Source organism: Panthera onca, chromosome B2 (assembly GCF_046562875.1).
Source record: "Panthera onca isolate mPanOnc1 chromosome B2, mPanOnc1 haplotype 2, whole genome shotgun sequence".
In the NCBI taxonomy this organism is placed as follows: domain Eukaryota; kingdom Metazoa; phylum Chordata; class Mammalia; order Carnivora; family Felidae; genus Panthera; species Panthera onca.
Window position 1 is genome coordinate 64988930 of NC_138343.1, and position 26016 is coordinate 65014945.

At 32.0% G+C, this 26016-nt stretch overlaps 1 protein-coding gene across 44 annotated transcripts in view; it reads left to right on the plus strand.

Moving 5' to 3' along the window:
* Window positions 1-26016, plus strand: part of RIMS1 (regulating synaptic membrane exocytosis 1) — a 490576-nt gene that overhangs the window by 298622 nt on the left and 165938 nt on the right. For all 44 annotated transcript variants that reach the window (XM_078447085.2, XM_078447067.2, XM_078447080.2 and 41 more), the window contains 6 exons: window positions 12960-13027; window positions 14082-14192; window positions 15790-15889; window positions 20000-20123; window positions 23423-23469; window positions 25458-25570. In XM_078447085.2, the coding sequence (XP_078303211.1) occupies window positions 12960-13027; window positions 14082-14192; window positions 15790-15889; window positions 20000-20123; window positions 23423-23469; window positions 25458-25570 (563 nt within the window). The remainder of the gene's footprint in view (window positions 1-12959; window positions 13028-14081; window positions 14193-15789; window positions 15890-19999; window positions 20124-23422; window positions 23470-25457; window positions 25571-26016) is intronic.

A 26016-nucleotide genomic window follows, 5' to 3' on the forward strand; every position in this document is an offset into this window, starting at 1 on the left:
AATAAGAGCCTCCAAAATATCTATTTAATCTGAGAGACTTTTAGTGTTGGTAAGAAACCTATGGTTTATAATGAAGAGAAGGATATCTGTGGAGTTTTAGCTTGAAGCTGTCCCTTTTGAGTTTCTGTACAGAGTCTTGGACATACCATCTTTACTCTCCACATTTGCCTGGGCTGGTTTATAAAGCTAAATTGAAATGGGTACAGTTTTCATGCCTGTGAACTAAGTGCACATCTAGATGTTTGACCTAAAATATGATGCATGATAATTACATTGAACAAAGATTATAGTAGGCCCAAAGATCTGGAGTGTGTGTGTGCATGTGTGTAATTTTTTGTCATCAAAACTATTAGTGTATCACTTTGGAAAACAAATGGAACTATAAAAATTCCTAGTAATACATGAAATTATAAAGTCTAGCAAGATGTTGTCTTTTCATTGTTTTTATCCTTTTCAACAGTAAAAAATGCAAATAGCCAGGCTGGTGTAATATAGTTTCTCATTTGAAAAATGAATTTTTAGTCATTAGAATACAGTTGCAACAGTTTTCTAAATCTATTGAAATATCTATAAACATCAATAAAATATATATCAAACATCAATAATAAGAATTTTATACCTAAAACTAAACGCTACTTACAGTCTTACCATATAGAAAGTGAGGTTGAGTTTAGGGGATGCCAATTGACTGGCTCTTTCCTTTTTCAAATGGAGATGAGTGTTTAATTTGAGTTAAAGTATATATAAAATAAATATGCCTTTATATTGTGGGAAAGATTAGGATAAACTATAATTTGTTTTCTTAATATTGGAGATATTATAATCACACTAATAATTTGATATTTCTCATGGGTTTCATCCATTTCTTCGGTTCATTTTTGCTGTGATCAGTAAGACACTCTAAAATTTGGGTTGATGTATATGGAAATCAGATGCAGTATAATGATCTTGTGTTGGTAAATTCATTGGAATTATTTGATCAATCTTAAATGTACTCATATTTATTAGGAGAAAATATTTAAAGATATTTACTATCTTTTTAAAAAATGTTAATTTTTGAGATAGAGTGCAAGCAGGGAGAGGCAGAGAGAGGAAGAGAGAGAATCCCAAGCACAGAGCCCTATGCAGGCTCAAACTTATGAACTGTGAGATCATGACCTGAGCCAAACTCAAGAGCTGGACACTTAACCAACTGAGTCATCCAGGCACCCCAACAATATTTACTATCTTTGTGAATGATATCACTGTGTCTTACTTAGGAAAGATTTGTTACCGATTTATAAAATTTATATCAGAAAATACATGTGAAAAATCATTATTCTTAATTAACAGTGTTGAAGTAACAATTTAATCTTTTTCATAAAAGAGTTCAAAGAATAATGTAAATTTTCAGATTTAATGTCACTGAAAATTTTAAATATCAGTGCAAATAGTGGTATTCAATTTCAGGTTTTTTCACCAAATAGTTGTTAATTTCACAGTTTAATTCAGTTACACTATCATCCCCTTGACAAGTTTTGTTGGCTTTGCTCTTACTTAAAAAAGCATTAATTTTGATTAAGAATATTTAGAAGACATTTAAACCACTCTGTGTGTAGGAAATTTTACAAAGAACAATTAACTCTGTATTTCCCATTTTTTGTACTTCATTCACAAAATGTCAAGAAATAGAACATTCAAAGGGAGAAAATAAGAATTAACATTTATTATGTATTGAAACCTTACTTTAATACACCATAAAACTAAAGCAGTATTTGATAAATAGTTAATACATGTCTGTTTTGTTGCCTTTATGAGTAATGATTTAATTTTGGAATGGTGAAAACTCATTCTCAATAGCTGAGTTTTCCTGTATGTAAAACGTTTGCCAACCAGCTTGTTGTTATTGATGTTATTTGTTTACATTATTTTAATTAAAATCTTTTTGATCAGTATTGTATATTAATCTACCATTTTTTGTTTTAAATAAACCAGGAAAACTGAAAAGGATATTTCATCCTGTTTTCTTTAAAGTTTATATGCCATAAAGTAATTTTTTTTGGTCTGTTACATAATGGATATTGTTATTAGGTTGCCCCTTAGTATAGCTATGTTCATCGTGCTACTCAGGTATCACAGCATTGAGGGCATGTATACCCTTCGCCAATTTGATTTTTTTTTTCCTTTGTCCCTTTTTTTGATTACCCTGCCCCTTTCCTTGTGAATTCTTACTACTGTCAGTGTGCTTTTCCTTGTGGACAATATGCATCTTCAGTGGTCCTGTGGAGTTGAATAACAGAGAAACTCTTAGGATTGTGACTGTAAAATTAGTGGGTTTTTGGAGGAATAAAGTCTAGGAACTCAGATTTGCGATGTTATTTATTTATTAATTGATTTGCTAGATGAGAAGCCTTTTTTTTTTTTTTTTCACTTGCTTTCCATTCTTTGCAAGATTTCCAAATCGGTGATTTGCTGAGATAATGTCCTATTTCCTGAATTCTGCTGTTCAAGCTATGAATAAACTAACACCTTTACATCAGTTGTATTTTAGTTACATTGTTTCTCATTGAATCAAAGGTATTTTGAGATTAATGGGTGGAAAATTCTGTATTTTAATGAAAACAGTTATAATAAATATATTAAAATATGTTTTGTGCATATTCATTTAATTTTATTTCAATTCCTGCTTTAAAGTCTACCCTAATACCAAAAGTGACTTAAGGTACCTACCAAAATGTAAAAATAGAGCCACATGAAATAAGTTAAAAATGTGTAGAAAAGATTGGTGAAGAAAAATAAGGGTAGAAAATTTGGCTGCAGATTTAACCATAAACATTCTAACATACATGCTTCGAGAAAAGTAACATCAGTTACAAAACTTCAGCTTCCATTACATAAAAATAAACCAGTTAAGTGCACACTAATTTTTCCTGATAGTGACACCAGAGAAAGTTTCTTTTGTGTAGTTTCACAGAAAAGATAATCATCATCAGAGCATGATCCTTGTGAGTGACATCATCACCATGATCTCTATAGTCGTAAGTTCAGGGACAATGTATGGAAGGAATTGTGGAGGCAGTGAGGGGAAAGGTACTGTATAGAAATGTAGTGTATTCCATGTGCATGGTTGTGTGATGTTCTGGAGTAATTCAGAGTTAGATTGTAGGATATCTAAATTGATTTACTGCATATCCCTCACAAAGACCTCTGTAGATACTATTGCTTTAAACTAAAAGATTTCAAAAACACTGGAGAAACATTGTATTCCTAAATACATTTCCTCTGAAGTGCACTTGGGAGTAGTTCAGTGCAGCTGGGTAATTGTGGAAATTGTGGATTGAAACAGCCAGGCGCACGGGACATGGGATTGCCTTGCATTCCTGAATAGAAGGCCACCCCGTTTTTCTCAGGAGAGCATCTGTGACCCAGCCAAGAAACTATGTTGGGCCCTTTAAGTCTTTTTAAAGTAACAACTTCTGTTATGAAAATGTTATCTAAAATGAAGCTATTTTGGAAACAAAATTTTAGACTCGTTTATCCAACCCTTTAATATTTAGAAACTCTGGAAGAGAAGTCCTTTCTTGAGTCAGTAGGTTAATCTTTGACCAATTTTAACTTAGTTTGCTTTATAAAAATAAGTGTAGACGTGATCTAAATCCATTGTGAATATTGCTCTTTCCTTCCGTGCTTTTTCTTGCCTGATTTATCTTCCATCATACGGAATTGGAGTATAGTTGAAAGCTTTATATAGCTTGACCACTTTGGCACTGTGGCAGAGATTTAGACAGTGACCTTGCGCTGCTTTCCTGTGGCTATAATTTGAAGGTTTATGAATATGAATACTTAACATTTTTGTCTAGAATACTGTTGAGGCATAAAATGTTCTCCAAATTTCTATGTCTAATGATTTCCCACTGCCAACAAAGGAATATCCAACTTAAAAAGAAAAGTCTTTTAATATATCTATAAATTGAGTAGCCAACATAAAAACAAGCAAATAAAAAAAAAAAAGAAAGAAAGGGAAAAACCCTAATTTTTACAGTAACTTTCTTTGATAGCGCTCTGGGTTTAAAACATGTTTATATTACCAAAAATGTTTGCTAAGAGTATATTTATTTTCTACTATTTTATAGCTTATTACACATTTTTAAATGATAAGCAATATCAGTCCCCCATAAGTGCTTCCATTTTGTTCTGTATATCCTTAGAATTCACCTTTATCATCATTTGGCTATTATTATTGTTATTTGTATCACTAAAATCATGATAATGTGTCTCCATATTTTTTTATTTCCATGTCTTTGGGATGTAGGGGCAGATAGAAGTTGACATTCCAGAATTATTATTGCAAACTAATATTGTTTTATTAGTGTTGCCTGGGTGTGAGGTCTGGATAAAAACTAACATTTTCCTTTATCAAATATATTTACATCTAGAGTGCTTTCTTGTAATGTCTCTGCTGTGAACTTGCCCAGCACTACAATTTCTTAAACCTGTGGTTAACATCCAGTCCCCAAACAATGAAAACATATAAACCCCAATTTTTTCCACAGGGTTTCCTGGCTGGTTATTCCGAGGCTTTGCACGTGACAACCTGTTCTCCCACGTGAATGGAATACTCAGTGTCAATGTGGAAGCCTGGTCAGTTGGAAAGTTGCAGTAAAATATTTCCCTCTTGTGTGCAGCACTTCCAAAATTATTATTTATGAAGAATCATTGTGTTGGAAGAAAGAAAATAGTTTCCCTAAGGTTGTTAATTTTGTGCTTTGCTGTCCAGGGTACTTTACTATTATATACTTAGGTTCTACAAAAGATATTTCTCAGTCTTTAGGCTTCAAACCATATTTACACATAAAATTTATTCCTCTCTAAACTATTATATGTAGGCATCTTTTTGCTTTAACCTCAATCAATGACCTTAGACTTTTCTTTAGATACATTGTTATTGTCATTTAATACAGATAATAAATACAGTCTATCTGCATTTCCTGAAGACCATAAACATTCTAAGGCACAAAGGTGTGTGTGTGTGAGTATGTGTGTGTGGTTTTATCTTGTTGTTCAGAACTCTCAGGAATTTTAATTTATTGACTTCTGAGTCCTGCAACATCAGGTCAGTGCAGAGATAAAGAATAAGGATGTCATTGAGCATCATGGTGTTTTGGAACTGTTTCCGAACCCTGAAGCTTCATGTAGTCTCAAAAATCTAGGTGTATATACTTTCAAAACTAGGAAAAATTAAGCTCATGAGCAATGTTAACTATCTCAAATAGCTCTTTATTTATCAATATCCTTTATCCTACTTAAAGTAATACAAAATTTTCTGTGCTTTTCCAAAACCCCATCATCCAGGGTGACCCTAATGCATTAAACTTATAGTTATTTTCTAGATGATTTGGCTAGGAAGAATATAAACTGAAAAAAGAATCTTAGGAAGTTAGGATGCTTGTACTAAATAATTTTTAAAGTATAAAGTAAGCTGGTTTTAAGAAGACATTTTCAAGGGTATCTTGAGTCATCAAGAAAAATGTAAAAAGGGATATAATAGCCTACTTGTTTCATGATACAGAACAATTCAGTCACAAATACTTTGCTGATACATGTGTATTTTATTCTCCCACATAAAAATATGATCAGACAAAGAAGAAATGATGAAATATTTGTTTTTACATTAAGGATACATTGTACATTCTGATCATATTAATTACTTCACAGTCCAAATATTTTTAGTTAGAGATTAATCTGTATACTTAATATATAGATCACCTGACTGTACTATAAAAACAACCATTTTCTTAATACCTTAGGCTTCCCTTGGCTTTATGGAAATTAAACAGGAAATTTTATATTACTTTTTCTGTATATGATGGCTCTTTTCCTCATCCTTTAGCAATTGGGATTAAAGAAATATTCACACATTCTGAACACTTGAGCATCCATTTGCACCAGGCCGATTAATCATTTCTGTAAACAAAATGACTTTAACGTTTTTCTAAGCCTATTTCAAAGTATATTTTGCAAATATTACTGATTTTATGTATATTTTAGTTATGATCGCTAATTAATTATAAATGTGGTCTCTAGCACCATGATTTCATATTCCTAATTTCAGTTGTGTAGTTACATAATAAAATCATTTCTAAAGTCCTTTGTAATTAGCAGAGTTGACATATCTCATTTAATCCCATGAAACTTTTGCAAGAAAGTGGCATTATCTCCATTTTATAGAGAAGGACAAGGTCTATAGAGATGAAGGGATATTATCAGGAATGTGGCAGAGTAAGGAATAGAGTCATCGGTCTGTAACATCGAGTACAATGCTCTTTTTGCACAATAGCTGGTTTTTATGTTTTATAAGAAACAATGTAAATTATTAGTTTCAGATAAGATATAATGCTGTTAATAGAGGAATGAAAATAGAGTGAGGTTCTCTGATTTTCTTTTTTTTTTTAATTTTTTTTTTAACGTTTATTTATTTTTGAGACAGAGACAGAGCATGAACGGGGGAGGGGCAGAGAGAGAGGGAGACACAGAATCCGAAGCAGGCTCCAGGCTCTGAGCCATCAGCCCAGAGCCCGACACGGGGCTCGAACTCACGGACCACTAGATTGTGACCTGAGCTGAAGTCGGACGCTTAACCGACTGAGCCACCCAGGCGCCCCTCTGATTAAGTTTTCAATAAGTAAACCGTGGGGGCAGTTTCTTAATTTTTACCTGGCATTGGAATTGACAGAAGGGCTTATCAGTATTATTGTTGGAAATACTTTTTAGTGTCTATTTTTACACTCTAATAAACAACTTGCATTTCTGTGGTGCTTCCTAGATTGTAAAGCAATTTCATGTGCTTCACCTCAGGCTACCCTTGAAAGAACAATGGAATGCTATAGGAGTTACCTCTGAAGATGAGGGATTATCTGAGTGACTGAGCTCAGAGCTCAACCAGAGTGTTCATTCTGAGTTCCACATTATTGCTTTGTAGAATTGTGTGGCAATACGGTTGATGTTCCATTAGTTCTCACATTCACAAAAAAATATGCGTAATAACCAGAGAAGTATCAGCTCCACCAAATATGTTAGTGAAATTCTTGATCAGGTACTAAGCCTATATTCCCATGCCCTAAAAGTATTAAACAAAGATGGCACCATGGGCCTTTACACAAATATGTTACCTTTCACTGGATGTAGTTCAACTCTGGAAGCTCTATTGAGTATAAATGTTTCTGAATACAAGCATCTTTGGCACCTCATTAACTTAACAAATAATAACAAATTAACAAAGAAAACTTGCATTTCCTTGAACCATAAAATTTATACACCCGAGAGAGAATGGTATTGTTGGTTCTCTGATAGAAGCAGAGCTCATTGTTAACAAAGGGGAATTTTGAAAGTGAAATTTCTAACAAGCATTTAGAGAACAGCCACTCTAGTGAATCTGTACAGACTGGAATAATGTAAGTCTTCTAGCAAATGGCACCTTGTGTGTGTGTGTGTGTCCTGGACCAAAAGAAATTGGAATTTATGTTACTTAGAATTTTTGAAGAGGTTCTTGTGAAGACCAGTGGTTTGGGAATGCCTCTGGCCCTGCCTCAAGCCTTATTGCTCAAGGGACACAAATCTCTGTTCCTTAATTGTACAGTATTTGCTGTCAGATTGTGTAGTGTATATTAGTGTATATTTTGAATAAAATCACCAAAAAGTATTTGAGAAACAATATTTTTACCCTCCTAGGAACTTAGACTGTTAGTAATTCTGTAGTGAATGATAATTTACTGATTTTGCTTACATATGGTATTTATATTTATTTTTAGACTTTAATATTTCACTGATTATATGATTAATGATTGAATTTAGCAAGTGTATCTTCCCATTTTATTTTAATGCCTGGATTCTAAGACCTATTAAATAATATTTGTTTCTTATCCATGACTGCTAATTTAACCTAAGTGAAATTAGGCTTTGTAGGATTTTGCTGTATAGCAAATTATCGCTTATTTATTTCAAAGTTCATTCCACTATTATTTTTAATTTAGAAGTGGGAGCAGACACACTTGCCTTTTGTAGGCATGGGACTATCTGAAATAGGTTTCTAAAATAAGAAGAAATTATTTCAAAATGGTATTTTCATTATATTAATCAGAAGTTAAGATTTTTATCTCAGTTCTTAGGCTTTGGATTTTAATTCCTATCTATGAAAAGAATGCCCTTGTAAAATATTTAAGTGATTTCAAATGTATAACATTTTTATCACATTATAACCAAAGCAATATTTATTAACTCGTGTGTTGCCATGGTACTCAGTATGAAAAATACCCTACTTTGTCTTAAATTAAAAACTCATTCTTAGAACTTGAGTGTTTTTTGTGTGTGCACTGCATGCATTCAACAAATATATTTTCTGCCCAGTATTTTAATTTATGTGCTATGCTATAATAAAGTATATTAGGATTTATTTAATTTTACTTAGTCCCAACACACATCCTACTATAGAGAATAAACAAAAATAAAGGAGGAAAATGTTTTAAGAGGTATAGGAAATCTCTGGGAAGGATGATTCTACCGATTTTTGGTCTGTGAATTTTACAGTTTCTTTGGATAACAACAATCTGTACTATATAGGAAGAATAATTTTCTTTGAGATGACAGGTAACATAGTTAAGGATATGTATTTGGAATTGTGCAGTTACTGTGAGTCAATCTTTGAATCAGTTTGAGTGCCATCTTTTAACACAATCATTATAATGAGGTTAAAAATATGCTGTGTTTCTTATGGAAATAGAAGTCCAAATTTTCTAATACATAACAGCTTTGATGTATATAACCTTTCTTTTGCTACCTACACATTAGATACACGTTCCACCTGGTCAAGTGTAATTATCATGTGAATTGTTAGATATTTATTTTGTAAATCAGAGTTATGGTTTTCCTTTTACAATGTTAATATACTCATACACAGTTATGCATCTATATGATGTAGAAAGCATTTTTGTTCAAATGACTTTGATTCGTCTTATTGGAATCCACTGTGCTTTGACATTAAATATCACAAGATACAAAATTTTAAATCATAGAGGTGCATATTTATACATTGTTACATCCTCTAATGGTAATAACCTGTGTTAGGAAAAGCTGGTTCTCTTTACAGAAGATTCAGGAGTCATTTAGCTGACTTTCATTTGTGCAATGAAAGTTGTGTGCTTATTTATTAATTACTTTTTCACAAGAGATGGGATAAAATTTTGTTTTTAAAGTTTTAACAAAAAATAATACTCAAAATTATAACACATTATTGAATTTTAGCTGTTTATGAACTTGAGCCATTTCAGTAGACTGATATATCCCCTGGATCTAAATTAATGATAATAGTGCATTTGTTCTTTTATAGTTATATTGAATACTGGAACCAAAATGATTTTGTAGCAGGTCTTTAAGCAAATACCATAAGTTTATCATTTTGTAGCTATGCTACTTGGAAATCAATCTCTTTAATCACCTATTAGAAAGATAACCAAGGAAAATGTTTTATATTAATGAAATACTAGATTCTGAATATTTTAGGAGGAGGTTTTGGTGAGTTTTGCTTAGTCCATTAATAATAGAGATATATGACTTATAAATACAAATTACAGTACTTAAAAATTCAATATTATCTTTAAAATTTAGTAATTACATGGAAAGAAGAAAAATAAGTTTAAAACTACATATTTAGATTTTAGAATTTATTTCTCATAAGTCTTTAAGCAAAAATATTATATTTTAATGGGTGATAATGACATTTGTGATAAGAAAACTGTTCGAAACTATTCAGGATGTGAAAGAAGTGTAATTATACATTAAAATATATACAAATATTGTATGCTAAAATATTGAATGCCTTTTAGATTTTCATTTAATAGAAATTTTTAGTAGACATCAACACTATGTATGACCAAAATTATCCTATTTTAAACGAATTAAATTAGACTCTCCATTTAAGATCATAATTATACAAAGCTTATAGATGATAGGATACCATTGCTTGAAAGCAGCGTTTTTATAATAAAGTGTGCTTGGTATCATCACCAAAACGTACCAGAAACATCAGCTTTTGGTTCTTTGCATATAAAGACCAATTTCTGCACAGGAAATATTAATCAGATATGTAGATCTAGATTTACTTATGACAAGGTGAGTGAAACACAGGGTTGAAACACCGTATGAGGAATTGAAGCATGAGCCAGAGAAGGATCCCAAGGAGTATAGTTTTTAAGATCTAAGTAATTGAAGGATATAAAAAACTTTGTTCCCTTGAAGTTTTAAAATGGGTTGGATTTTGCCATTGTTTTAACCTCAACGACTTTCAAAGCAGTCCAACTTTCAACTTAATGACTAATTTTCTTCTTTAAACCCCATAAATATTGTGTTCTGTTAATTTGTCACAGTATTTCAAATTGAGTCAGCATTTAAGAAGTCATCAGGCTTTCTTACTCCTAAGTATATGAAATTTTAGGGAAAAAGTTTTATGAGTTATAATAATCTTTTGAATGATATTTTTAGTTACTACTTAATAATTGCAATTTTATTATTATTATACATAGTTTTTCTTTCAAGGGAACAGTGTCATAATACTAAAGGCAAAAGCAACTTTAAGAATAAGTAAGTAGGCAGGGATGGGCAAAATGTGTGAAGGGGAGTAAGAGATTCAGGCTTCCAGTTACGGAATGAGTCAGTCATGGGAATAAGTACAGGGAGTATAGTCAGTGGTATTATAATAGCATTGTGTGGTGACAGATGGCAGCGACACTTGTGGTGAGCACAGCATATAAGGTATAGATATGTTGAATCCCTATGTTGTACACCTAAAACTAATGTAACATTGTGTGTCAGTTATATTCAAAGAAAAAAATTAATAAAAAAAACTTTTGAAGTTTACAAACAGTACAAATAAAAGAGGGATAAAAACCCTGTTTACAGTTTCCTTGCATTTAATTAACTGAGGTGGTTCAGAAGAAGATAATCATTGACACCAAGCCATGTACACATTTTAAAGTATGTGATTTTGGAGCGCCTGGGTGGCTCAGTCGGTTAAGCGGCCGACTTCAGCTCAGGTCATGATCTCACGGTCCGTGAGTTCGAGCCCCGCGTCGGGCTCTGTGCTGACAGCTCAGAGCCTGGAGCCCATTTCAGATTCTGTGTCTCCCTCTCTCTCTGACCCTCCCCTGCTCATGCTCTGTCTCTCTCTGTCTCAACAATAAATAAACATTAAAAAAAAAAATTAAAAAAAAAGTATGTGATTTTGAAAGGGATTTGGACTCTGTGTGTAGTGAATTTTAACAATATAGTTTCTGTTAATGCAGTTTCTTTTTTTTTTTTTAATTTTTTAACGTTTTTATTTATTTTTGAGACAGAGAGAGACAGAGCATGAACAGGGGAGAGTCAGCGAGAGGGAGACACAGAATCTGAAACAGGCTCCAGGCTCTGAGCTGTCAGCACAGAGCCCGATGCGGGGCTTGAACTCACGGACTGCGAGATCATGACCTGAGCCAAAGTAGGCCGCTTAACCGACTGAGCCACCCAGGCGCCCCTGTTAATGCAGTTTCCAATATTCAACCCTTCACAAAATATACTGCTATGTATATGACACATTTGAAGAACATTTTAGTATTTGTTGTAGTATATATAACAAACTCCTTCAGCCTTTCTAAGATATTATTTATTAATTTTATTATTTTTAATGTTTTATTTATTTTTGAGTGAGAGAGAGAGAGACAGTGCCCGAACTGGGGAGGGGCAGAGAGAGAGAGAGGGAGAAACAGAATCTGAAGCAGAGCCTGACACTGGGCCAGAACCCACGAAATGCGAGATCATGACCCGAGCTGAAGTCGGACACTCAACCAACTGAGCCACCCAGGCGCCCCTCTAAGATATTATTTTAAAAGAAAAGGGAAGCAACTACTAAGAAACTTAGGTGTATAGGTTTTTTTATGCCTGCAGATTTTAAACATTTTTACATTTTCTATCACATTTCTTTTATAGTGACTGTATCTGCCATGCCTGTCATCTACATACAGTTCTTTGCTTGTGATCTTCACAGATACCAGAAAAACATATTTTCCCAACACTCAGCTAGATATATCACTATTAGTTAGTGTGCTTTACTCACTTTCTTAATTTTTTTCTCTTTAAAGATACATCAGGAGAAAAACTTCATTGATTTAATCTAATATTTAAAATGTAAGAGATAATTTATTCTCACATTCACCCATTCCTTTTTTTCCTATGCAAATACTGAGAGCACTGCTGCTTTCTGTTATTTTTTTCCTTTTTTCTCAGGTGTTTTAATATATTTTTAAGCCAAAAAAATCAAAATTAAAGGTTCATAAATTCATGCTTACAAAATTAGGATTTTTAAAGTTTTTTAAAGTCTTTTTGATGGCTTTAGTACAATTGGATTTTCTGTTGGTTGTGTTGTACTCTTGCTAAAAGTTATTCTTGATAATTTATTCAGCGCTGTGTGCTAAAATGTGTGTCCTAGTGTCAGCTAATGAGGGAAGAGGATAGAGACCAGAGGTTAATTTTGAAATAACATGATATAGTTCAGAAGAGTAGAAAGAGAGACACTAAGTTTTAATACTTATTTCAGTTCATTGAATAAAACTTTTTCAGCATCACTAGATGGCAGGCTGTGCCTTGGCATGGATAGTCTTTCGAGGGAAGGTGGAGTGAGTTAACCCAGTTCTTTCAGTGCTTTTTATGTGTGTTTCTAGGCTGATTTATGAGAATAAAGGTAGTATATAGTATGAAGTGCATTTGTAACATTCATTCCAATGATTCAAGTCACAGCCTTTGCAATACAGGGGTGTATCATTCTGGTATGTACACACTCAAGATTATGATGTTCATAACCCTTTACTTTATAGACTGAAGAAGTCATACTTAAAATGATGCATTCTCCACTTTAAAGCATTGCACTTTTCATCCCCCCCTCCCCCCCCATGGTGCAGGTGACTTGGATTATTACTGGTTGGATCCTGCCACGTGGCATAGCCGGGAAACATCACCTATTAGTTCGGTAAGCTTTCTGGGAAATGAAAGTTGGAGCTTAGGGATGATGTGTACTGTTCATTGTCCTATCTATATTTGACATGTGATGGATAGCAGTCTTACTGTGTTTCGTTATACATTTTTTAAAACATTTTATTTATTTTGAGAGAGAGAGAGAGAGAACATGCATGAGCGAGCAAGGGAGAGGCAGAGAGAGAGGGAAAGAGAGAATCCCAAACAAGCTCCTTGCTGTCAGCAAAAGAGCCCGACCCAGGGCTCAGTCCCACAAACCATGAGATCATGACCTGAGCCACAGTCAAGAGTCAGATGCTTAACTGACTGAGCCACCCAAGAGCCCTCCATTATACATTTTAAGAAAGAAAATATCCATTTCATTTAAAGTAGTACAGTCTAGAAGGGAAAAAAAAATCACTGAATAATTATAACAAATTTTATTTTATTTTTAAAAAGTTTATTTTTTAGAGAGAGAGTGCATGGGTGAGCATGCACAAGCAGGGAAGAGGCCAAGAGAGAATCTCAAGCAGCCCCCCCACCCCCACTCTGTCAACACAGAGCTGAAAGTGGGGCTCAGTCTCAGGGTTCATGAGATCATGACCAAGATCAAGAGTGAGTCCCTTAAGCGACTAAGCCATCAATGTGCCTCTATAACAAATTTTAAATTAAGTAAGAAGCAATTATTAAATGATGACTATATATAAATGAGATATTATTTGGTTAATGATATCAACATTAACAACTCAAAATATAGAATAGGTTTTCTTTCTATAAGCAGATATGTTTTAAGTTTAATTCAATTTAATCATTTCAGAACAATTTTTTAGAGATTTACTTAGTTGCTAACCACTCTTAGAACTGTTTAGTTCAAGAGTCTACTGCAAATAAAATGTAGCTGCATTTACAAGTGCAAATTGTTGTAAGTTGAGGGTAGAACCCACCAAAATAAAGAATTTCCTCTAGAGTGCCTTTAACTGAGGAAATCACATCTTGCTACAACCAATAATTATGTGTCTACAGGAAAGAAAACCACTTAGCTTTTTTAAACTTTATCCATGTTTTGATAGCATCCTGTAACGTGGCAACCATCTAAAGAGGGGGACCGATTAATTGGACGTGTTATTCTGAACAAGAGAACAACCATGCCCAAAGAATCAGGTGCATTACTGGGTCTGAAAGTAAGTATGCTGGTTTAAAATGTTTCTTAAGGGTGGATTACAGTACAGGCTGACTTCAACAAAATTTCTGACAACGATTTTTAAATATCTTCCTCTCTTCTCCAAAATACAGTTCACCTAGTGAACGTATCTTCTTCATATATTGATGTCTTATGACAGATACAGTATTTTTATCTGGATTAATATTTCAAAATCATTTTATAATATGGCTTACAAATGTGTTAGGAAACTGCCATGAAATATAGGAAAATAAAGAATTTTTATCTCAGTATGAAGTTCAAGGATGATTTTTACATTAAGAAGGTTTTAGTGGATGGTAGTAAAGTTAGATTATGTGGACTGCATAATTTTATTTTATCTGGACAAACAACATAAAACATCATTAAAGAAATTGTTTCCTAAGTACAATAGACTTTATCATAATATCAAAAGAGTAAAATGTGTCTTTTAAAAATATTAACTGACATCCAACAGATATAAAGAAAAACTAACAAAGTGCAAAAGATTATATTTTATTATAGGAAAAATATATATACACATTTTGTCTTATTTGTGTGTGTATGTGTATATGTGCTAAATCACATAGTTTTATTTGCTTTCAGAAACTTAGAAAAACAATCAAAGATGGGCTTTAAAATTATTTGCTAAGATATTATATTATAGTCGTGTGATAATTTGACCTCTTCAAAACCATTGACTATTAATCCAACTAAAACTTTTCTTCAGTTAATGCACTTAATAGTATCACCTTATTCATTATTAACATTTATTTCTCTTGCTATGAAATAATTCTGATCGCCTCCACTGATGGGCATATCCCAAAGTATGGTGGATCAGCCTCAGCCTTTGAGAACATGTGTTGCACCTTTATTTATACACACTTGGTGCCTGCATTGGGAGAAATTAAACTTAGAAACTTTCTGATGTATTTAGTTTCAGTTACAGTGGAAAAGCCAGGTGAAAGTGTTAAATATTCAGTAATATAACCCAGACTTTAGGAGTTAGATTAGAATATGTATTTCAGGTGAAGTCATTCAGATGGTCAGTAGCAGAGATAAACTTAGGCTATTACTCATTGTGCCATGGTAAATTGCTTCCCAGAAGTGGCCTATTCTTGGTTTGAATCCATAGTCTATGTCTTAGACCTATATCCTACTTAAAGGTATACAGAAGGGATAAAGATCTGATGTGACAATGGGGCATGATGTGCATATAGAACTTTAATTCTAATAGGAGGCATGAACTTGGAGGGTAAAGAAAAATGAACCCTAATGTAAACTGTGTCACACACTTCTATAAGTAGGAAAGACCTGTCTTCTAAGGGTAAACACTACTTTTGGTGCCGTTGTGTTGTTAGGTCAGTATAAGTAATCAGGACATGAACTTTCTTGGGACACATGATCACCTAAAATATAATGAGATGTTTTCTTTTTAAAAGTATACTGCCACTCCTTTAATCAAAAATATGTTTCACTTTATTAATGTGCCTACACTCAATCCTAAATACATTGTAAAAGACTGTAGGATTAATTCCTAAAAGTAATTAACTTATATTTTAAAATGAATCTTGGGAACTTATAAATTTATTATTATTCAGGTTGTTGGAGGAAAAATGACTGACTTAGGACGCCTTGGTGCCTTCATCACCAAAGTAAAGAAGGGTAGCCTTGCAGATGTAGTTGGACACTTACGAGCAGGTAAAGTTTCTTTTTAACATTTAAACAATGTATACTTTTTGCATGAGTTGGTGGTTTTCAATGTGGGGTAAGTTACAAATAAGTCAATTAAATAAATAACTAATTTTAGTGCATGGGTGAAGATTTTTTTCCCCTGGCGTGGGTATTTACTGCAATTATAGGTAACTATGCATCAATGGCAGTTTGGAGAGAGTAAGATTAGGAATCTTTTATTATTCATGTAAAAGTAAATAGATGCAAAATGCTGCAGGATTACAAATTTTTGTAGATGACTTTATAATTTTGCTACAAAAACGAAAACAATTTAGCCTTGTAGAAAAAATAATATCACTAATTAATTTTTTATATTTTAAACTATTATAATTACTAAAGTTTTCCATAGTGGTCCCAAAACACTTACCAGTAGCAGTGTTTTTAGTAAAATACAACCATAATCACATTTCTTACACAGATTACATAATAAAATATTTGTTAATTTTATTGTGACATGTATTATACTCATGCAGATGTGCTACTTCTTGGTATTTGGAAACTTACATTATGTTGCTCTGTAACCTTAACGTAATATGATAAAATCATTTAATATATTCACATATACCATATTCAGTAGCAACACACTTTAAAATCTGTTTTTGTTATTTACCCTTCATTTTAGTTAAAATCATATTAATGTATTTTTCCCAGTTTACTTCATGGTTTTGTAGAAATCTTTTGGTTGGAGTGTCTGCCTATGCATTTGAAAGACAATAACAAAGAAAACAGAGAAAGCTGAACTACAGAATTGAGGATTAATAACCCGTAGCACATAGAAAGAGAACATTTCTAGGCTGTTTTCAGTTTTTATACCTTAACATTGTAATTACTGAGACCTTGAGAAAAGTGTTCTATAACCGTTAAAGATATTTTTGTTGTAGTTGATTACCAGGATATCAGTTCAAAATCATTTAGGTTTTTTCTTTAATAGAGACTTCCTATGCAGGTGTTGTATAGGGAGAAAATCCAAATCAGAGGTTTTTCTTCATCTGCAATATATACAGCTTTGAAGATGTGTAGAGGTACAGTACGCTGTTTTTTTTTTTTATCAAGGACTAGTTATGATTTAATAAGAAAATAACTCAATCAGGTGTGACTGTATCAATAAACCGAGCCTTTGCTTATTTAAAGACTGAGAAACATGCCTTAGAAAGTTTATGAATCTCTTTTTTAGGAAGTATAAGAATCCCTTGAGTTAATGTAATGCTCTAATGTAACTACAGAAATCTGAATTTGCAGATCATATTATAAACATAATGGCTTTTGATTTTGTCTTTGTATTTTAATAGAGGATTACTTAATGAAGTCAGTGAAGGGGTTTTTCTACATAAAATATCCCTTAGTGATTAATTTCATTTTTTAACACCCTTATGTGCCTAGAGCCTGAGAAACTTAAATGTAAAATGTTAAAAGCTCAGCATAGATAGCTGTAAAACAAAGAAGTGGAGTTTTCACTAAAAGCAATTGATGCATTTGAAAGAAGTATTTTAATAAATTAGATCATATATTCTGTTTGATTTACATTATAATTTAGGAACAGTCTTCCTTCTATTTGCATATAACCATCACTGGCTGTACAGTGCTGTGCTTTTTTATTAATGTGAGCTTTGTTCAGCATTTGCAATCTTGCTTTAATCTTGCCATAGCTTTCTGTACTGTTTCTTCCCCTTAAGTCCATGCACTATACCACTACTTGGTTTAATTATCAAAAACAAGGTTGACACTGATGTGCTCCTTATTAAAAGTCTTCACAGTCTCCAGTCATCATCTGCTTAAGTCAAAGCTTTGTAGTTCTGTCCTCTACTAACCATTCCAGCCACTTCTATTACCATCCACTTTACCTGTTAGCCATGGCAGTGTGCCTATAGGTCCCTGGCAAGCTATCCACCTATTAGACCTGGTCCATGCCTCTTGTTTATCTGGTTGCTTTTTTGCTCTTGTGCTCTACCTGTTGAAGTCCTTTCCATCCTTCAAAACTCATCTAAAGTTGCCTTAATTGTAAAGTGTTTCCTAATATCTCACCTGGAACAATACCTAATTACTACCTCCCTAGCACTACCTGGCTCTCTTTCTCTTCCTCAGATGAACTCCTATCATTGTGTATAACATTTTAGTAAAGATATTAATTCCTGTATGTCTCCCCCACCAATGACAGAGGAAATCTCTTTTATTTGCATCATCATAATCTGCATCTCTGCCTGAAGAGATTATCCGTATAAAAATAAATACTGTTAAAGACACCACCTTCTAGTTTAAGATATTTTGATTTGTAAATAATACATGTACTAAGTTAATAAGATATTAACAGTTATGCTTCCGATTGCTTTCTATAAAGGGGAGAATTTTTATAATTCAGTGCTTTTGAAAATGTTGACTGCAATACATTACTGTATAGTCACTTTAATGGTTTACATCCATCAATTAAAAAAAATGAAATGGAACATGATAGAATTGGAGATATCAGGGTAAATATTGTTTCGGAAAGTATTTTTTTCATACACACATACATACACATACATACACATAAACATAAAATATTCACATGATGTAAACTTTATTTTTTTTCTTGGTCAAACAAATTTAAAAGACTGAATATATTTTAAATTTGTAATTATATTTTATTTCTTTTTTTAACACTGAAGTGTATTCATTGCCTATGTAAAACACCTTGCTGTGTAACTTCTTAGGTCAAACAATTATAAGTCCCTTAACTATTAATGTTAACCATACTCTTTTACCAAACCAAAGCAGCATTATATGCTTTTCAAATATTTAGTTTTCATTTTTGAGTAAGCAAACATTTGGGAAAAAATACTTTAAAATAGTCCTAGCAAAACAAAATTTTTCTACTTTAAAAAAACAAACTGAAAACATCTAAAGTTTATAGTTCTCTTGCCTATATATATATATACCTACAAACTGAAACATCTCATGTTTACAGTTACCTTTCATATATATATGACATATATATCTTTCATTATATGTATATATATTTATATATATATAAATTATATTGATCTATCAATTCAGCATATATTAGCTACTAAATCATTACAGGTACTGAGAATAAGATGAGCAGAAACAATTAAATTAAGACACCTTAAAGTACCATTGAGGTTGGGGTATTTCAGCTGAGTCTGCTATTGTGAATTGAAGGAGAGAAACATTTGGGATCTAAAACTGCTCTAAATATTCATGAAAATAAACAGTTTTTCCCAAATGATCCATGGTAAAATCCCTAGTTAAAATATCAACAATAAATTATTAGCTCATTTATTTTAACGTTATATTATTCTCCTGGATTCTTAGAGTATTTAACAAATGAATGAGTATTGTATTAATTTTTTATTATTTTCAAATATTTTAAAAATATTTTCTAATTTTACTTTAATGCTCACAATATATATTATGTATAGAATGTGTGTGTTATGAACATCTGGAAGTGGGTTGACTGTCATGCAACAGTTTTACATCTGCTTGCTTTGTAACTTTTCCATAGCTACCTGCGTTGCCCTGTGGGTATGAATTCAAATCCTTTCATGCATTTTTATTCTGTTGTGCGTCTGGTGAAGACAATGAAGCATGACTTATAATTGGAAAATTCATGCTAATAAATGTTAATTGCTATTTCAACCAAAAATAAAGGACTTTATCCAGAGTTAAATAAGAATCTTTCACATATAGAGCTGCCTGCATTTATTATATGGAGGACATGCTGCTAATTATTATTTTTTAATGTTTCCAAATAGGCTGTGCTAATTCCATCCCATAGCATGAGATTATTTTTTATATTATTTCTGGTATATTTCAAAAGATAAAGGTAGCTTTGTATTGTACTGTTTCCTGTGACCAGTAATATTCTATGGGGGAAAGAAAAAGAAAAAAAAGAAAGAAAAGAAAAAAGTGTTTAGAAGAACCATTTAGCTGACATTATATGTCAGTCAATTTGCTTTTGAGAGCAGAGCCTAGACAAACTATTTGTATATGTTTTGCATTTCTTTGTTAAAAAAAGAGAAAAGATAAGAAAAATAAACAGAATATATAAGGTAAAAAAATACCCTTTTTTTTAAATTCAAGGGGATGAAGTTCTAGAATGGAATGGTAAACCCCTGCCGGGAGCTACAAATGAAGAAGTTTACAACATTATTTTAGAATCAAAATCAGAACCTCAAGTTGAAATTATTGTTTCAAGGCCTATTGGGTAAGGCTAAAAAAACTTACTTCTTAAGTTTAGTAAATTACATGTATTAGCAGGGTTTTTAAAAGAAGTTTATACATTCATACAGTACATGTTAATAACATGGATAGTTTTTCTTCAATTATGGGCATACACTTTATATTTTTTAAATTTCTTAATATTTTAAACTTGAATACTGACTTTTCTTCACTACATTTTAGAAGCTCCACAATTTAACAACTGTAGTATCAAAAAATATTGTTATATATTTTCAGAAGTGAAATATAAACTAAAAATATTTTGTTTTAATGGCAGACCTATTTTTAGTAATTTAACTTAGTAGTATTTCCTTAAAGGGAGTCACTAACAACTCATCTTCTTATGACATTTAAAACAGTAATTGTTTCATGTCTACATGAACTGTTTATTATTTTACTAAGAAGAGAGTATTTTTTTCTATATTTTTACCCATGGGTAGTGCCAACATTTGTTTAAAATCAAGCAAGTGTGAAATATTTTAACTTTAAAAAATTGGTCATAATAATTGGTATAATATTTTTTAAACTTCAGTTTTTAGCATAATTTAATTCTCTATAGCCAATGGGAATTTTTTTTTTAATCTGTGTGTAGGGTCCCCCACATTGTTAGATTTCCTGGCTAACCCAAAAGTCCAGAATATTCTTTTTGCCAGTCTGTAATTTTTTTGGAAGACATATTGAAATATCTCCTGATAGTTGCATTAATGTTTGAATATATTTTTGGAAATAAATCCCTCTTTTTTTTCCCCATTGTCTAAAATATTATAGAGCCATTAATTCAGGACTTATGTTGAAAAAGTAATAGCCTTTAATTTTTGTTGTCTTCATGCATATATGTCAATGCAAAACATAGAAGAAAATATAATTATCCTATTTTTCAAAGGACTGAAAACAGATGATCACGTATTTCAAGGAATAATATTAATATATATAAACTCTAAAATAAAAGCAAGATTATAAATAATTTTAAGTGGTGATTATTAAGAGTAAACATTGAAGACATTTGCAAAAGTATTTGTACAGTTCCATGCAAAATTTTTTTAAATAGCAACACTTTATAATTTATGCTAGTTTTACATGACATGTGTTCTAGTGCTCAGGTTAATATGAGGCTGGAAAAGAGGTAAGTAAATTGGAAAATGAATCAAAAGTTTCAAAAAATAATTTAAAATCAAGTATTGTACACATTGCCAAATACTTTCAGATATGTAGTAGTTTAAAAGTAATCAGCTAAAATATTGATTTATGGTAACTTTTAAAAAAACCAACAGACAATTAAAGTGGACTGGAATAACATTTTCATGATTGTTACCTTTGTATGAAAATAACTTAAAAGTCATAATTTGCATAGCCAAACCCTAAATTGTAGGAAATATGGAATGCAAAGATTATACTTAAAAATCAAATCTGGCATCAACTTCCCAGTTAATAGAGAAATTATTAGAATCCTAGAAGAATAATTCTAGCTATATTTAATAATTATGTTTAATGTAGTTCTATAATTTAAAGCAGAAACCAAAATTTATTCACAGTTTAGTGGCATAGTAATTCTGCGAATCATACATGGTCTAAGAAATATCTGCCATCTTGAGGTAAGAACCATTTTTGCTAGCCTACCAAATATAACATTCTTGGCATTTATACTTACAATTGGTATTAGAACTATTCTGTCACCTTTCTTGTAGAACTAATTAAGAAGACATGTTTGTAAATGTGGAAATTTATTCCAGAAAATATTACTGAAGCAATTAACATTATTATATTTTGATTCAAAATCACTTTAAAATTTTTTTACTTCTCCACAATCTTTCAGACATATACAAATCCTAAGCTTGTACCTGGTTTTAGGATTCCAAATTCTAATTTTCATAATTGACTTTGAGGCTGGTTTTCAGAGAAGTTGTACTATCTAAAAATTTATTGCTTCTACGTTTCTTTTTAAAAATTTGCTTTTATTTGCCTAGATAAATTTAGAAAACGGTAAGCAGAAGAGAAATAGTTGGTTTCTTCAAATAGTTGTTGTCTTAAGTATTGCAAATTAGTCTCTTAATTATCATATGAAATACTTACATTATACAAATTACTAGTTATAAAAATACGTATAAAATGTATTTATAAAATGCATAACACAGGATGTATTATCTTTGTAAGAAGTATAAACTATAGGTGGTTATGAAAATTACTTTGCACAAAAAGTGAAAATGAGTCCAGAAAATAATCAGAGAAAACTGTTTTTGTTTCTGTCCCTCCCCTCTACCCCTGCCGACACACACACAATAGTCCAAAGAAAAATCAAAATCAAAGTGAAGTTAGGTCACAGGTAAGTGGTTAGAAATGCTTAAACAATATTCTAACATTATTCTAATAATTCTGTTGGTACTAACTCCAGTCTGCTTTAATATGTCATGTTAATACTTACATATTGTTAATCTCCTTAAATTGATACTAAACTATCTTTGAAAAACCAGAGGTAAAGTAGTTCTATGCAGTATACTTCCCAAAACAAGCTGGTCCAGGGTTCTTAAGGTCACAGTGGATAATGGATTAAGCTGAGGTTATAATTAAACATTTATTCAGAGTAATTTGTGAGTGTGACAGGAGTGGGTGTTCTCACAAGTCACTTTCTAATCATACAGTAAATGGCCATATATTTAGCTAACTTCAGTATAGAGATACAAATCTCTATATAGGGTTATATATGTGTATATGAGTTACATATTCACATATATAAAATATTTTAGCTTTTTTGTTGCAAGCTTGAACCATTTTTATTTTCCGAAGCAATTCATCCTTTTCATTTTATTAACTTTGCCCATGATATTCACCATATTATTTTATTATCAAGAAATGTTTTCATCCCTTTCATTCAGTAAACTCTTTCAGATGTGTTTGTAAAGCATATTACTGATTAGTAAAATGTGTCATTTTGATTTTGTAGAATTGAAATAAAATACTACCTTTAACATTTTTTATTTCCAAAACCTACTGTTTTGGTAGTAAAAATATTGTGGTAGTTTTAGCCACAATATTAGTCTGATTGTTGTCATGTTGAAGTGTTTTGCTGTTAAATATATAAAAACTTATTTTTATTGCAGTTTGTGTGTGTGTGTGTGGTGTTTGACAATCATGCATATTAGTAATTGCCTTAATAGTAACTCCTGTCCATTTCCACACCTGTAAAGACCCAAAAGGATTGTTCACACCACTGAAATACATGTGGCTGTGATTGCCTCAGGGAGGGTAACTTAGCTAATGGGATTTTCACCATACCCTAATTTCTTTTAGTGATATTCCACGGATCCCTGAGAGCTCCCATCCTCCACTGGAGTCCAGTGAGTTTAAGATTTATTTGTTATTATGATATATATAGGATGAAATTAAAGAATAAAGATTTATCATTTGCTTTAATTATTTGATATAAATGAATTGGTATTACTATACTAAGGTTATCTCTAATGATATCAGAAGTTGACAACTATGACAATCATTGGAAACCCAAAGTTCTATTTTAAGATTTTTCTTTTTTTACCTCCCCCCCACCTTTTTTTTGTGATGGTTACACAAAAATCTTTACTGGCAGTATACCTTCTGCATCATAATAGTCAGAACCCTCACAAAGCTCAGTTAATATAACAGTACTAGTTCTATTTGCTGTACGTAAAAATTTATTGTTACACTGGATTATTCAGTCTGATTGGTAATTAGCTCAGTCTCATGAGCTAGGCTTCTAGTGAAGGAAATATACATGCTAACAGATATTTTAAAAACAGCATAACAGTGTCAGGTATGATTGTGGAAGTAAGTAGGTGGAGTAGAGGTAAAGTTCAATGGATATAAGGGAGTCAAGGGACAGTGAGGCTAAAGGGTTGAATTATCTACATAGCCTTTAGAGACACTCCACGTGATAGAAGATGACAATGTGTGCAGTAAAGTCTAGACTGGTAATGAAGTTTTCAGTGAGAATGTAGAAGTGATAGATATTTACTTTGCAATGGATTGGTATTAAATTCAATACCTTGGGCTTGATGACCAAGTGTTATTATGGACCCCATCTTATGGAAATACAAAATACAAGGTGATTTAAGAGGAAAACAAGTGATCCAAGTGATCGTTGTTACAAGGAGGTAGAAAACATATGGGTGGGATAAACAAGGAGCTGAAGATTAGGTAGGTATATCAAATGCCTACCAACATGCATACCTGCTAGATGAACCCATATTTGGTTTTGAAGTTTCTGATAACTAATACACAGAAGGAAATGGGACCAATTACATAATTTATAGTGTCAATACTATTTAAAAATGAAACTGATATAATACTAAAAGCAGACTGATTATTAGAAGCAATACTGTTCTTGTACTAAGACCCAAGAAAAAAATTATCCTAAGGATCCTTGATAAAAGAAGCGTAATAACAAAGAATTTTATAGAACTCTTTCTTAAAGTCTTTGCAGGGCACAGAGTGATGCTACACGGCTTAATTTAGACTTAATTTGTGTGTATTTAGAAAAAAAATATGTGGATGACATACCCTCCGGCAATGCTCCATGAATGTTTTATCAGTAGAGCTAAGTTTTCAATGACTGTGGGTTTAAGGTTATACTTGCTGGGGTAATAGCATTCTATAGACATTCTATACTGTGGATCGTGTCAAGGTATACTTTAAGAGTGATCTGAGAAGAGAGACCTCTCATTTAAAAAAGAGGGGAGGAAAGCCTCACAGAGTAGCTAAGTGGACAGCCAGCCTCCTCTACACAAAGGTGAAGTGGGTCACTTGTGTTGAGTCACTGGAGACAGCATTCTCAGACATACAGAAGATACATTTCAAGATCAAAACTGAGATAGATGGTAAATTTTAAAAGTGGTGAATTCTAGGCTTAGATTTGGCTCATATATTATATGTGCATTCATTTTACTTTCAGCAAGGACAGTTCATAATAGATGATTCTTTGGCCAAGATAATTAAAATAACAGGTACCATCTTTCTTATCAGTAAAGCCTGAAGCCTTCACCCATATGTGAGGTTATGCAAGAATCTAAACTGTACAGATACCCTCCAGAAATGTAGAAAACCAATATAAATTGAAGCAAATAAATATTTATTATATCATTATAAATACTTTTAAAATAGGCAATAAACCAAAGGAGACAGTATGATAATTTTCTGTGACTATCCAGTTGGAAGTATGTTCTACTGTTATTGATGGTATTGAATTATGGTTTTATACAAATAACAGATGCATTTAACATTTTATAAAAAATATTCCTACACATATGTTATAAATGTTACTACAAATTACTTATTTTTTTTCTCATTTTAGGTTCAAGTTCCTTTGAATCTCAGAAGATGGAAAGACCTTCCATTTCTGTTATTTCTCCAACAAGTCCTGGAGCTCTAAAAGATGCCCCACAAGTCTTGCCAGGACAACTTTCTGTATGTATTTTTTTGTACATGTTGGGGACCATTAGGATTTGCTCACTGTTCTGAGTCTGTCCTTAAAAATGCATGGCTTTCTTTGAAGCCTATGATATGTTTGTAGTCACCTAACACCATAATCTGTTTCAGCAATTTTGCATGTATTTATTAAGTTATTAGATTAGCCTTTATCCATATATTTATTTGGAAATGTTTATTGAGTGCCTACAGTATACCCCGCTATTATAAACATTCAATGATAAATGACAACATAAGTAAATAAAATATCCATTATATTTTGTGTGCAAGTTTCCAAGGTCAGTTGGTAAGATATAAGAAACTAAGAAAGTCATGTTCCACTTATTTAACCTTATGAGTCTGGAGTCTGAAAAAAGTTTTTCAATATTCTTTTTACTTTCTTGAGACATTTAGTGAAACACTTCATTTCTGATTATCACTCTGAA